Source organism: Pleurodeles waltl, chromosome 3_1 (assembly GCF_031143425.1).
Source record: "Pleurodeles waltl isolate 20211129_DDA chromosome 3_1, aPleWal1.hap1.20221129, whole genome shotgun sequence".
Lineage (NCBI taxonomy): Eukaryota > Metazoa > Chordata > Amphibia > Caudata > Salamandridae > Pleurodeles > Pleurodeles waltl.
Window position 1 is genome coordinate 712044484 of NC_090440.1, and position 16076 is coordinate 712060559.

General features: G+C 42.8%; 1 protein-coding gene across 1 annotated transcript in view; it reads left to right on the top strand.

Annotated features, from left to right (window-relative positions):
• The window catches only part of ELOA (elongin A), a 121970-nt gene that overhangs the window by 23635 nt on the left and 82259 nt on the right, over nt 1-16076 (top strand). Inside the window, exons 2-3 of the mRNA XM_069223451.1 lie at nt 14657-14713; nt 15221-15333. Coding sequence (XP_069079552.1) covers nt 14657-14713; nt 15221-15333 — 170 coding nt within the window. The remainder of the gene's footprint in view (nt 1-14656; nt 14714-15220; nt 15334-16076) is intronic.

The window sequence follows — 16076 nt, forward strand, 5'->3', positions numbered from 1 at the left end:
TATAGTGAGAAATTTGCACACCAGGAACCACTGGTACTTCATCCAAATGCTCTGCCACCAGCCGGTGGCAGATAGTGGGGCTATGTAAATACCCCATGGGTAATCTACAGAAGGTGTACTGACGCCCCGCCCACTGGAATGCCAGCTGAGGCTGGCTCTCAGTAGCTATTGGTATCGTAAAGAAGGCATTGGCAATGTCAATGGTTGCATACCAAGTCCCACTGTGTTTCTGTATGTTCTCAATCAAGGTAATGGTGTCTGGGACCGCTGCAGTCAGAGGAGGTGTATGTTTATTCAATTGGCGATAATCAATGCAAATCCTCAAACTGTTATCACTTTTACGAACAGGCGAGAGGGCCTTATTCCACGCAGTGGTGATGGGAACTATTACCCCGGCCTCTAGTAAATCATGTATAGTCTGGCTAATCTCCTCATGTCCTCCCGGTATTCTGTACTGTTTCATTTGAATCACCTTAGTAGCTTGGGGAAGTGTTACCGGAGGAATCTTCAACAGCCCCACCCTTGCGGCGGCTATTGATATAAATCTTTTGGAACCAAATTGATAACATCCATCTTCCAAATGTAGGGTCATCCCTTTCAAAATGTCAATTCCAATAATGTATTCGGGAATGGGCACAATCAGGACAGTGTATTCTCTCTTTGGAAGTGCCCCTATTTTCATGGGAACCACTATCTGCACTGCCGGGGTTTCTTTTCCGCCCAATCCCGTAATGGTGAAGTACTGTCCCCAGAATTTTCTTTGATTGCCATGAATCAAAGTGGCCTCCGCTCCGGTGTCAACGAGGGCTCGAACTTTTTGAACATTTCCACGTTTCCAATAAATTTCTACTTTGACATGAGGTCTGTTATCTTTGCGAGCCCATCCCTGCACCGGAGTTTGGCCTGTTTCCTAATCTATTTTCACTCTGCGCACATCAGAGTCTGCCCAAGTCAAATCTGGATACAGTTTGCGGTAATTCTCAGGGAACTCCTCCTCCCTGTCTCTGCTTCGCAACCTCTCTGAGCTTACCAGCTCCCTCTCCCGCTCTCTTCCTCGAGTTTTCCCAGAACCTGTCAGTTCCCGGTCTCTCCCCCTGCTCCGGGTTCCCTCTGCGCTTCGGTGCTCTTCCTCCCAATTTCCGTCCTCTGGGGATCTCTCTCTACTGTGGGGTTCTCTCCCTCTCTCTCCCTTTTCACCCTCACGCTCCTCCCCTCCTGCCTTTCTCTGGTTCACCACTTTGTTATCCTTCTTGTTCCCTTTCCTGCTCCCCTCCTTTTTATCCAAACCGCGTTTGCGGTACATTTCCCACATGTCCTTGGTGCTTATCCCATCAATTTCATTCCTGGTCACCCCATCTCGCAGCAAGGCCTGAAACATGTCTCGCCTTGTCACCCTGTTGTTATCAGTACGAATCTCAGACCATGAATTCCTCTCTGGCTTAGCCCATTCTCCTAAATCACTTAACTCACGCACTGCTTCTACCACCTGAGACAATGGGTTACCCGTCTGATTAATTAACAAAGTCATGATGACATGCTTATATACAGGAGGAGCGGCCCTAATCAGCCGGTTTTGCACAGACACACTTAAAATTCCATTCATCAAATCATGGGCATTACCCATAAAGATAGCTGTTTTCATCCCTTCTTCCTTCAATCTCTGTACTGCATCTCTCAAAGTATACCAAGGTTTATCATTAGGCGGCCAGTCTGACTCTGTCGGATACTTCTGAGCACACCCTTGCGCAGCTAGCTCTAACAAATTGGTCATGGGACCATTCCCTGGATAGGTTCTAAACTCATTTTGAATAACCGGGTCTGTACTTAACATACAAAGCCTCGGGGCGTCGCCATGATCCAATTGGACCCCCTGGCCCCCCCATATCGTGCACCCGCACCAACCACGTAAGCAATGTTTCCCCAGACCTCTGTCGAAATCTGTCTATCACATCACTTAGTTCTTGCTGTGTATAATCCTCCAGGGCATCCAACATCACCCCTCCAGGATTAGCTGGGCTATGCTGTAACTTTCGCCGATATATGGGCTGCGCACGGACAACATTCCTGCGCTCTGTCTTCTCCTGTCTAACATCTTGGCAGTCATCGCCCCCAGACCCATCTGAAAAATCAGATGTATCCCAGATGTTTCCATCCCAAAATTCAGGGTCAAAGGCTAATCCTGCCTGAGAGATAGCTAAATGCACCTTCTTTTTATTAACTTTCCCTCTTCGTTTCTTGTGTTTATATTTAGCTACGCTAACGGCCGTTCTCTCTGCAACCAGTTGGTACATTTCCAACTTATCACTTAATAATTTATTTTGACAAGCTAGCATGGTAGAGGAATTTCGGGCTTCTACTAACTCCTTCCCCAGCTGCTCGTGGTCTTTTTGTAACTGTAAACATTTTTCATACAACTTTCGGTACGCAGAAAGCAAGATCCAGCCTCGCCTCCCCAATGCACAAATCTCCCTTCCCTTGTCAATTGAAACTTTCTGTAAGCATATAAGAAGATCTTCAGGTTCCACATTCAACATACACGCATTCCAATTTTCACACAAACCAGCACAACGTGACCATTCCTGAGCTAAAAGTTTATACGGGGCAGTTTCCCACCCCGGTATTTCTATGTCTGGATTTGCTACATGAGAACCTGCTTTTGAGCTCGCTTTGATCTTATTAAGCATTTTCCCTTTTTTTTTTTTTTTTCGAATCCTGCAAACGACTACACCAATTTGTGCTGCTTTACTCTTCAGAATATCAAAACTATGCACTTCAGGATATTTTAAGGCACAATGTAAAGCAATCACTCTCAAACACCTTCGTAAGTAGAATAATCAAGTTTATTTAAGGGGCAAGTTCTCAGCTAGCAAAACTAAACCACACTAATATATATATACATATACATCAGGAGAATAACATGAGAATAATGATAAAGATATAAGCACTCTGTGAATAATTGCAAAAGTAAGTGCATATAATACAAGCACACACAATATACCTCAATGCTCAATAGCATGAAAATGACTGCAAGAATAAGTGCATATTACGCGCGCACACACAATATACTTCAATGCTCAATGGCATGAAAATGACTGCAAGAATAAGTACACATTACGCGCGCACACACAATACACTTAATAAATTGAAAAGCTTCACCGAAAAGAGCGTCTGCATCCCTCCGCCGTACACAAAGCTGGGGAACCCAAATCAGCTAGCACAGGGAGCCTCTGTTCGGGACAATCAGTCCTCCTGGCGTTGCGTCCAACCCAGAAGAGAGTTCCTAAACCAGCCCATCCAGTCCCCCAACTTTTATAGTATTTACTAACGCCCAGGAGTCTTTTCTAGAAAAAGACCCCCTCCTTTACAAATTGTGCAATCGGCGGTACCTTGTTCACCCTTCGAGACGTCTCCTCAGAACGGGCCAAGTTCCCAGGAGAGGACTCCAAGGTGAAGCTTGCATTCCTCCTTGTGTACAGGCGCATCCCCCTGTTGTTCTAACTGATAGCTCGTGGAATGTAAATAGCGCCCTTCGTACCAGGCAGATGAAGCGAAGTTGAGCAGAAAAACACCCCACCCTTCAGCTTGCCGAAGCTTGTGGAAAAACACAGAACAGTGCCTTACGCACCGAACCAGACTCGACAAAATGGAGTCGTGAACCAAAATGGAAGCGAAGGCCAATGAAAGCAGAGGCCAATGGTCCACACTCTGCACCACTGTTTACCTTGCACGTAGTGCTGCCGCATGCACGTAGTGTATGTAGCAATACACCCCCTGTCCTGATACATCATATTATTCGATCCGTTGCAAATGCTGTTTGACTAGTGGATGTAGCGGAGCGGCGTCGCGCTCCGGTCTTTATCTATGCCGCCGGGCTTGATTGAAATCCAGCGCCCGTTGCGATTGTTTCTAGCGGCGGTACTGCCGCTTGTGCGGGTCAAGTGTCACTGTTACCAAACTAATTGCAGACACACCCAGCTGTGGCTGCCCAGCTTGAACTGTCCTTGCTGGGGCACTTGTAACTGTACGCATAACAAACTGCGTCAAATGTCTGTATAGTCTAACTAGACCATTGAATAATTGGTAGAACTCAGCCCCATTTAGTTATTGTATATTAGGATGTGGTGTATAGCCGGCTAGGGCTGGCAATGTAGCCCCCACATTGCAGAGGGGACTCAGTCTGATGTTTTCAAAAGCAAGTGGTAGCGTGTCTTGGAACCAATTTTGATGTTCCTGAAATGTTAGTGGTATTTCTAAATTATTATAAGCTCTGTATAGTTTCAGGGCATATGTGGAATGTGTTTGTATTAGCATTGACCACTGGGAAAGTGACCCATGAGTAAAATACTTAAGTTTTATAAGCATTGGGAGCCTCAACCATGAAGGTAACATCTCCACTCCTATTAGGTAGCACATGTAATGTTAACTGTGCTGTAACAGCAGGTCCACCATCAGCAAGAGTATTAATTACATTTGTCATTTTAATGAATGGAATTCAGAGAGGAACTACACTATAGTGGGGTATTGTTTTAAATGTTCACACTTGAACAACCTACAGACAAATATAGGTACGCCCTATAATGCTGAGGAGGGTTTAATCCCTAACACCACGAACATCTCAGTGTTAAGGTAAATGGGTGACCTGCTCAGGAAACCTGTTAAATAAGTACCTGATCTATAAACGTTGGTGGCGCCATGTTATACGGTTCTCACTAAAGGTAGGACTGTGTATTAGGGCAGCAGATCTTCAGGACAAGAGGACTGAGTCCTTCTACACCACCAGGAATTGCCGACCCAATTCCTAGCAAGCTCATAGTGCCTCATCTGGATCCCCAATCTTCCCAGGGTACCAGATGATTATGGCAACCTCAAACATGACACTCTGACTCCCAAGGAAGTTGTGGAAACAAATCTTACCCCTTTCATTGTTTAACTCATGCATGCCCAGGGCAAACACAAGAAAGATATGAATAGAAGTTTTCTCACATTTACTTGAAGCAGTCATATTCTTGCATAGAGAGAATGAGCTGCAATTAGGCAGATGAAACAAAGCATTGTAAACGGTGTTACTAACATGGTCAAAAGAATAAAGAGTCCAACCATGGTGATCCTAAATCTATATCTTCCTACCTAGCGCCATCTACAATCAGAGAGCCTAGCCAGTGTACCCTCTGCCCGATTTAATAGGATAGCCTGAGACTCCTATATCCGGAGAGCTGACACCCCCCCCCACCCAACCCCCCAGGCAGTGCATAGTTTATAGCATCAAAACCACATACTGTTATAGGCACAGCTCTGATGCAGTGATATGCCTGGAAGCTATCTCTGAAAGACCAATGGAATCACTAGGATATCTTGTTCTGTATGCCTAGCCTTGAACAGATGTACAATGTTTTCTCTGAATAATCTCGTGCAAGCACAAATTGTGTAAAATGTCATTGCTAAAAGTGATGTCAGCCTAAAATGTTTAAAATATAAAATAAAGGTAAAATTAAGAACCAGAGTGGACCCAAGAAGGCCTCCTGACGCAAGTGACCAAGGTCCGGTGTTCTAGCTAACCAAGGAAAAACTGTTCATGCAGAAGACCTTCTGTGCTTTAAAGAACAATTTAGGATGTGAGGAAAGCCCATGGTCATTGATGGGGGGAGTGAAAACCGTCCTGGGGAGGGGAGTGTGCTGCATGATTTCTCACTCAGTCAATATGGAAATCTCCTTCAGGGTGGGGGTGCTGGGGGAGAAGTAGATGGTGAGAGGGAAAGCCATGGAGGTTCTTTCCTTAAGAATGAAGGCATTAGTTGCTCAAGTTTCAGGTCTGGATGCTAACTTTTTTGTTTTTATGGAGCTCAGGTCTGGATGCTAACTTTTGGGTTTCTGGAGTTGGCTGTTAGGATGAGTAACAAAAAGGACTACTTCTAAGGGACCTCGGAGCAATTTGACTTTCTGAAAGAGCTGGAGCTAGAGTCCAGTTACAAAAGTAATCCAGGTGCATGTAGTTCCAGTAGAAGTTGTGAATTTGGAAAGGTATGCGTTTAGTGCTGTCTTCTGGTACTTTAGACAACGTTCCCAGGGGAGAAGACTTTTGAACATCACCTGTTGGAGCATACAACTCACTTCTGTACTTGACATAGACCTTGAAGAGTCTATCAGAACGCAAAGAGTAATAATCATGTTATTCTGCATTTGCTCAATGTAAATATATGTGATATTGAGTGTATGTCACTGTTGTCTTAAGCATGGTGGCAAACGTATGCCTTGGATGCTCACAAACATATGGCAACTTATTATTTCATACTTGTAGTACCACTCATACTTTTGATTTGTCAACCATTTGCACTCCCCTATGATTTATCAGTTATACATGAATTAAATAGACCCACCGTTTAGCTTGCTTATGTATCTCATAACATACACACTCGCCAACCTGAGAAGGATGTATTATGCTGAGTTTTGACCTGGGCCAGGTGCAAAGGTTGTAGCAAGGAGCTCCAATGAGCTGTATTTGAAAGTAGTGGTCAGTTAGAAATCAGCTGTTTTTGTTTGACAGACTGTCCACATTTGTACCCCAGATTGACCTGCTTCCACCATTCCTGAAAATGTTGAAGGGCTATGCCATTTCAGGCTTCCATAATGGCTGGCCACCAATATAAATCAACCTTACATTCCTAGTAGATCCAAGGAGGCGATTTTTCAACTGAGCTAGATTATTTTCCCATGTTGATGGACCAGATAATAAAGATGGGATACATCAAGGCGGGGGAGTGGGTTAATTAACCTATCCCAGTCCCTATTTTGAATAGCCCCATTCAAGAGCTCTGCGCGCTAAATTAGAAAAATCGTCTTGTGGGGTAATTTTACTGTACATGGGTTTTTTTTATGAATCATAAGGTATACGTGACCTGAGCTGGAGTACAGACAAAGCTTATTGAATTTCACCAGAAAGTTGACATGAAGGGTGTCCAAGTTAAACAGGTTTTATAATACACTGCTGCTTGAGGAGGATACCATCCAGTTAAGTCACTAGATATACACCCTTGCTCCCTGGGTGGAGGGCCACTGCTTGGAGCATTTTCATGAAGCACTCAGGGTCACGGAGAGGCTGAATTCGAGGCCTCTCCTTGGCCCTGCCACATTTGGCCTTTCAATTAGAATTTCTGTAATTGGCAGTGCTACATTGAAAAATAAGTCTTCTTCAGGTAGAGCTTCACGATCCAGCCCCCTGGCACCAGATTATAGTGTAGGAAGTAGATACCCTCCTTTTTTTTTAAACCAAACTTTACTTGTGGAATTAATTCAGATTCTGTGTGTGCCACCATAGGTTATCATACTAGTCATAAAAGTGAGCATACAACTGCATTTCATGGGAGAACAATGGCCGAAGATGTTGGCCATATGAACATGGTGCATACACAATACCAGTTATAGAGTAAGCAGCTAGTGCTTCACATGGGATGTTGTAAACACCAGAGGCGATCACATGTCTCCCAGATATGAGCTTTATTCTTCATATATGGATCCTCCCCCAAAACACCATATGCCTTAGAGGGTGCCCAGTGTTTACCCAGTACCAAACCTGACCCACACTCTGACAGATATGCCGACCCAGACTGACCGATATACCCTCAGTAGATGCCAGATGTGTCAGAATCTAGACATAGAAGGGAATAAGGATGCCTCTACACCTGCATTGTCAATAGATCAGATCCTTTATCCAATTCATGCCCCCAGCACATTTTGTCAGCAGCAATTAAACGGTGGTACCTAACCTGAGCAACGTTTACACAAAAAAAATAGTCCTCTATCGTGTGCTTGTAATGCCCCCTTTAGCTTTAGCCCTGGAGAACTATTGTAGGATGGAGACAGTCTTCCTTATAAGGAGAGAAAATTAATTAGAAAATTAATTAAACAAAAAAGGTGGGCTGGGTCAGCATCTCCTATGCGAGCTCATTCATTCGGCTTCTTGTTTTACTAATGTGCTCCCTGTGCACTAATGTTGGGGGGGAAAAAGGGATCAAATGAGAACAGGTAGCCTGGAGGTGAAACTCTCAGAAATCTATATATCATCACATTTCAGTCTGAATGATTCAGATAGCTGACTTCTTTGTTTCCCAGTTTGAGAGGATTATCACAGTGCTCCCCACACCATCGAGAAAATGAGGACATGCGTGGACGAAGAACAAGATGTTTGAGTGACGTTCAAAAAAAGGATCGACTGCGTGCATTTGGGACTCTCATCCCAAACTGGCCTTACTATCTGATATCCTAATAACTTTTGTTGATGAAGAGCTGTGGTTCTTAACCTGTGGTCTGAAGCCCCTTAGGCATCTGTGAGGCCTACACAGAGGGACTGCAAGTGTGTTACAAAATTAAATATTGTTAAAATTGAAATTGTGAAAAGCCTTTCTATAGTTGATTGTGAATTAAACAAAATATTTGAGAATTTGTTTAGTGTACAGTTGTTTTTGTATTTTTTTGAAGTTCAGATCATAGAAATTGTTTAGGCTGGAGGTCCTCACTTCCATTAGTGAATCAGTGGGGGTCCACAGATTCCAGAAATGATTCAGTGGGAGTCTACAAAAGTCAAAAGGTGAAGAACCACTGATGTAGAGGGTCAGTGATATTAGATATGTTTATATATTGTGCACACTGTTGCCTTTCTTCAAACTCTTCAGTGTGGTGTTGTATTGTCTTTACCAGTGAGGCAACTTCTTTCTCAGCAGGACAATGCCAGGCAGATGCACTTAAGAGTGTGAATTTTTAATAGTGAAAATGTTTTTCAGAAACACTTACCAGATTTATTTTTAGTTGTAGAAGATATTTCACAACTACATTTTGGAATTTAAATGTGTGTTTTTCTTCAGTGCATGCTCGTTTTCTTTGGTGTACCTGCTAGACCTTGATTGGGATGGAGCTGAGAGAGCAGCGGCTGGGCTGATTGTCTCAACTGCATTTTGCCTTGCAGGCAGACCTTAGACGCAAGGAGCAGGAAAACCTTTACAGCAGGCATTTTTTTTTTCCCTTTGTAGCAGAATCACTTTTAAAAAATGCCAGTGAGAATACTGCCTTGCGCTGAGTTGCGTTTTTTGCATATTTACTTTACCTATATTGACAATTTGTAGCAGAGGGGTAAAGACACTCGATCAAAACCATGTTGTCTCTCTTTTCATCAGGGGCAAAAGTTGAATCAAATCCAGGTCTCAAAGTTTGTGTCTCCTTCCACATGTGTTTAAACTGAGAAGGAATAACCTCTCTGACAAATACACTCTGCAGATGTAAATGCTAATGCCTTAAAGCGAAGCCTATCAACCCTTCCTGGGAATGTAGCCGTTCTGTTAAGGTTGTCACTGATTTGAGGACTTTCACCGAATGTAAGGACTTGCCTGACAGCAGTGTGTGTTGAATATATAGTTTGAGCCTTTGCCTGTACTATAAATTCATGTTTAAAAAAAAAAAAAAAAATAGAACATGTTCACATATCTCTGTGTCGTTTTTCAGAGTGGTTTGTCTGATATTTTTTCGCTTTCACCAACTTTCATTGAGGGGCATTTGGAGAATTGATGGTTACAAGAGCATATAGCCACAACAGCTTGAATACCTCCCCGTTTTAGATTTTTTTTTTTTAAACAAGATAAAAAGAAGGAAGCAAAAAGAAAGAAAAAAACCTATAAAGCACCTCATAATACCTCTACCCACACCCACCAGTAATGTTGAAGCTCAAAGTGAGCCTATTCTCTGTTCTTCATTGCTATTCCCAGTACTCCATCTGCTCCTTTTAGGTTGTTTCTGTATTAATAGTTCAGATGAAGAACTCGAAGTCTGTGTGATCTCGTTGAACAGATTTTGGGTTTTAATAGACTGCAAATTTGTTGAAATTTATCCCGTTGCTTAACCTGATCATTCATTATCTTTTCCATGGCTAATACATTCAAACGTTTCAAGTACTGTCGCTGAATCGTGGGAGCTTCTTACTTTTTCCAATCTGCCACAATTAGCTGTTTAGTAGCTGTCAATAAGTGTTCGACTTATAATGCTAGTGTTCCTTTGGTCATAGTTTGTGCTTTATGGACTCCGAGTCCCAATAGAATCAGCTCTGAAGTTTCCGCAATAATGGACCCTATTATTTGTTTATGTGGGATAAGACCTCTTTCCAAAATTATTGCAGTTTATCAAAGGACCGCCATATGTTAAGGCATCTCCAGGGCGTCCCTTGAGGATTTGGTTAAATCAGTTTTAATCTTTGTGCGGTAAGATTGAGTGATGCATCAGTTTGTATCTTGGTTCTTTGTGTATGATATTTTAATGCTCTCTGGTTACGACCTCCCAAAATGTTCCCTGCTCTTTATCAGACAGCTATGGATCTTCTCCTATTTTCTTGGGAAGCCTCATTGAATTAGTGCATCTCCTGTCTATAATATCTTATAGATCATGGGTACTCGCAAACATTTTCCCAGGGGCCTAAAAGTTTGGTCCGTGATGTGCCCGGGGCCGCATTAATGCCAGGGCAGTGGCGGTCGGGTGGGGTGGCTGGGGGGATTGGTGGCAAAATAGGTGTAGGAGAAGCGAAGGATATACATCTAGTGGCTGAAATAAACAATGGGAAAACAGAAAACATGGAATTAATCCTGGCTTATCCACTTTTCTAAATTGTGTGAGCTTTGGCAATTGTTCAATATCACTTCCTCTCCTTTTTCTGCATTATCACATATGAGAGGACCTCGAATTACATGATTTCATGGTGTGCGCTGCTTCTAACCTGCTTCTATGTTTCATTTAATAAACTATGTTGTTGTTCATGTATGATAGGAACCCAGCCCACCCATAAAGTGCACATACCAAGTGACTTGTCTCTTTAATTTACTACTGGTGCTGTTATCAGGGTAAGGGGAAGAATTAATGTTTCCAAATTTATGTTTGAAAACTATCACTTTTAAATGAATACATCTCAATGCACTGATAAAATAAATTGTTCTAAGGTGAAAAGGTTCTGCGTGTTAACTCAATACACTTTTTAATTTTGAAGAGACTGTCTTAGTTTATGACACTTATGCTGCAAGATGTCTTTAAAAATGAAGGTGTTTCTAAAGTTAAGTGCAGGAGTCCCTAGTTATTTCCTTTCTTTTAAGTTTGAAATAAATGATTGTGTGTCTATTTAATATTTTTATTGTTAGTGTGTAGTCGAGCAAACATCTGCTCAGTGCTCCTGTTGGCCAGGGGGCCGGATGTAAAGGTCAGAGGGGCCGCATGAGGCCCGCGGGCCGTACTTTGAGTATCCATGTTATAGATGTTAGAAGCTCCCCACTTAAATTCTGGGCATTGCTTTGTATGTTTTCCAAATGCTGTGAGTTCTTGTTGCCGCTTTTTTCACTGGTGGGTGTGTTGCCAAGAGGCATAGATGCACACAAAATAACCTGTCCCCCGTAATCTTAGTCTGCTTTCCATTGTAGAAAAAATGTAACATTGAATTTCTCAAACATGTGACCCAAGATCAGGCAGTACCCATCCTTCCAACTTTGGAAGACTGTTCCTGTGTTGGCAAGATTAAAGTCTGGGTTTTGATGAATGGTTGTAAATCGGAATAGACATGTGGAAAGTCCTAATTTAATGTCAGTCTTGCCCCATGTTTTCATGGTGGTGTTCAAGGTTTCACTGACGTAGGCATTCTTGAGCCTGGTATCTTTTGGCAACCAAAGAACATCTTATAAAGGTCTGTCTTTTACTGCTCCGTCCATGAGTACCTTTCCTTTTTTTAAATGTATTTTTTTAACCGTTTTCTGAAGGGATACACCATCTTTGGGTGTAGGATAGGGCATGGCCTGAAATAAATATAGCAACCTCTGTATGTTTTTCATTTATATTTTGTCGCCATGCGTCCCTTCGAAGAGAGTGGGAGCGTACTCCATTTACTCAAACCCTGCTTAATATCTTTTACTAACTCTGACCAATTAGCAGGGACCATCATTGACAGGGATAGGGGGATACTAATTCCTGAATATTTAGTTTAAGATCTGGCCCATCAAAATGGAAGTTCTTAACTTGAGTCCTTTCACTTCTGTTTATGTAAGCATCAGTGTGAATATTTCAGGTTTATCAGTAGTTATACGAAATGCTGCTACCCCTTAAACCATGGATACTCAAAGTATGCCCCTCTGACCTTTACATGCGGCCCCTCTGACCTTTACATGCAGCCCCTTGGGCAACAGGAGCACTGGCAGCTGTTTGCTCGACTCTGCACTAACAATACAAATATTAAATACACACACAATCATTTATTTCAAACTTAATTGGTATTAAAGAAAGGAAGTAACTAGGGACTCCTGCACTTAACTTTAGAAACGCCTTTATTTTGAAAGACATATTGCCGCACAAGTGTAAAACTAAGACAGTCTCTTTAAAATTAAAAACGTGTATTTAGTTAACATGCAGAACCTTTTTGCCTTAGTACAATTTATTTTATCAGTGCACTGAGATGTATTCCTTTAAAAGTGATAGTTTTCTAACATACATTTGGAAACATAAGTTTTGAAACATTAATTATTTCCCTTATCCTGAGAACACCACCAATAGTAAATTGAAGAGGCCAGTCACTTGGTATGTGCACTTTATCGGTGGCCTGGGTTCCTATCATACATTAACAACATTATAGTTTATTAAATCAAACATAGAGGCAGGTTTTGTGCAGCGCACACCATGAGTCATGTATTTCGAGGTCATCTTAAATGTGATCATGCAGAAAAGGGAGTGAAGTGAGACTAAACAATTGCCTAGGATCACACAATTTGGAAAAGTGGGTAAGCCGGGATTCATTCCATGTTTTCTGGTTTTCCATTGTTTATTTCAGCCACTAGATGTATATAATTTGCTTCTCCTACATCTACCTTGCCACCAATTCCCTGAGCCACCCCACTTGACCGCCACAGCCCTGGCATCAATGTGGCCCCCAGGCGCATCACAGACCAAACGTTTTGGCCCCTGGGAAAATGTTTGCGAGTACCCATGCCTTAAATTGTCACCCTTTTACGAGAGTTGTGGGAGCCAAGTCTTGTAAAACCATCACTTTACTGTTTGCATTGAATTGTCTTTTGTTTGCTCCCTGCAGAAGGGAGCAAACAAAAGACAATTTCAGGCCAAGCTTTGCCACAATGTCCTGAGGTCTAGCATTGCCATCGGAGCTTTTGTTTTTCTATTAGCCTTTCCACAGGTGGACATAGAAAGAGTAAAATATTACACTGTACTGGTCGAGAGAGGCGTTGTGTTGGTTGATCTAGATGGTGAGCTTAGAGGTTCAGCGAATACAGCCCGGTGAGTCCTGCTAAAACATTGCATGGTAAAGGCCCTTAATTTCTCCCCTGTCAATCTTCCCATTTCACTCCTGTTTGCTCTAACAGACAGTATTTAAGTAAGACCCTATGTCGCCTTTACATTCACTCCATGGGGCGTATCTCCCCTCTTTTCAGATGGAGATGAAGCAACGCAAGCCCGGTAATGTTTGCCTCACACATTAGGTTGTTGCCCAGGTGTCTGGGGTCATAAAATGAAGGCCTCAATAGGATTCTCTTCCAAATAAATTGCAGAGGAATTTCACTTGGGCGCTCCCCCGTGTTCTTCCCACCAAGGAGCTCCCAGGTCCTGCTGCTGGGTCCAGAGAAGTTATTTCAAGGGCTGCATGCCCCTTTTCTGGCTGTTGCGTTCCTCTGATGCTCCAGCCTGCCATTTCCGAGCTACCTTGCCTTGCAAAGTATCTCCTTCCCTGCTTCTCCCTTTAGGTGGGTCGGCAGTTGCTGACACCACCCCAGGGGGCTCCAGCACTCCCCTCCCTCTGGCTGCACCAACAAGCAGCGACTGCTTCGTAGATGGGTATCACAGGCATGGAGTAGTAATTGAGGACGCCGTCATTTGGTGTCCTGCTGTCACATCCTCCATGCATTTGAATACTAAGACTTTTTTCACTGCTGGGTGTTAAAGGCATACTAAAAGGCATCCAATAAGCTTTGTCAGTAAGGATCTGCCAATTTGAGTGACTTGAATGGGCATCAGGTGGAGGCATCAGGTTTGTTATATCGAATGGTGTCCAATAGAGTGGCTATTACTCCACCACCATTTTGGCTCCTTCCCATGTCAGATTTTTTTATAGTGCCTTTTTGCAATTGAGGCTGTACTTAAGCTTTTGTCAGACACATATTTCCAGGTCTAAATCAGTTCCAAGTGAAATGTTGCAGCCCTAACAGATGACTTTGTGGCATGAAAGCTCAGGTGCACTGTCTCATCAAGCAGTCGTGCAAGTGCTTCAAACGGGTCGCGCTGACTTTTAATATCTGGATAGCTATGGGACTTTAGGCGAAGAATTTGTAACAGTATTTATCCTCTAAGTGTAGCTTTCGAGAGATATTCTGTTCTGACATCTAGCTGGTTAAATATTTGTCTAAATCACCCGGTCCCCTAAACATCATCATGTAATAAACTATCTAAAGATCTGAGCCTTCTGTGTGTGCACAGAATTGAAAACTCTGTTGTGAATGCGGAAAGTGTTACGGGGTCACTTCAGTTACCTGACGTCTGTGGAGTCACTGATGATCCAGCTGCATCCGATATCTGTTCACCGAGTGCTCCGTTGACCTGATGTTGCTTGACAAATTTTAATGGTTTTCTTTCTTTTTCTTGGCAGCTGTACAAGAGCTTGAAGAGACTTGCTGAACTGCCCATAACAATTGACATTCTTGTGGTAAGACATGTGAATTGGTTTCGTAATTTTCCTTCTTATTTTTTATTTTTTTTGTCCTCTAGATAATAGGTTTAGCAAGAGGCAGAAGTTGTACCCACTCTTCTCTCGAAGGTGGAGATGCTGATGATAATCTTCACGGACACCACTATTCCAGATCAATAAACAGTGTGTATTTGCTTTGTTGCCTCTGTCCCTTTATCACAGTTCCTCAGCCTGTATATAAGCCCTGGTCAAAGACTACGTCATTGTCCCTCCTTAATGCCCTGCTTCAGCATTCATTATATTAAGCATAGCCATTTTGAGCCAGTGTAGTGTGTGTTTTTCTTGAAATAATGCCTACACCCGTTTAGGTGAATAACCTGGGTATTTTACTAATTGTTGATTTTAAAACCTAAAATGTGTGACAGCTTTTTCATCTTTAACTTGCCTTTGTGCTGGATTTCTCCGAAGATTCTCCAAAGTTTCACTGGTAAACGTTCAGAGCTTTAATAGTTTCTTCATTTGCAGGAGACTGGTGTTGGAAAGACTGTGAACAGCTTGCGGAAACATGAGCTGGTGGGAGAGTTTGCAAAATCCCTGGTGGCGCGGTGGAAGAAGCTTGTACCACAGGAAGCAGATAGGTATGTTCAACCCTTTGTGTGTGTTCTGTTAATTGTGTGAGGTCTGTGGTAGATGCTAAATGTCAAGTATGTGTTAATTAAAAAAAAAAAAAAATGTAGGCTTACTGGGTTCGCTTGGTACTGACAATTAGTTAACTGAGTGTTGTCCGCTAGTGAGAGACTGGGTGGGGATCGAGGGCCTGAGCCAATCTGCAACACCAATGTGTGCCTGAATAGCGAGGCATTTGTTAGTAGTTATGGGTAACACCACTGTGGAGCATCTTATCCTCAACAAAAGTTTGTGTGTTCAGTAGTTGTAGGGGGTTTTATGATAGATTCCGTGGGGAGTTTCTGTGGTGTATTGGGTGCAGTCTGTGTGGGTGTTTAGGTGTACTTACACATACAGTAATACCTGTATTCAGTTTGTGGTTACCTTCTTGTCTTTCCCTGTCTTCGTGTATGTGGGCCTTTATCCCTGCCTCAACACCCATGTCCTTGCCTATCTTGACTCTGTTTATGTAATCTCTAACTTGGTGTGTATCACTGTCTCTCCATCCTCCAGTGTCTGTGACTTCTTGACTGTCAGTTTGCCTTTTGATGGTATCTGCCAGTGTCTTCAGTGTCACATACATGTCAATACAAGTGATAGGCCAGGTGTCTTTGCAGTTGCCAGGCGGGTGTGGTTCAAAGTTCTGGTGTTTGGTTAATTATCCAGTCCCCCCCCCCTCCTTTTTACCAAATAATAACATTCTTTCTGGTTAGTT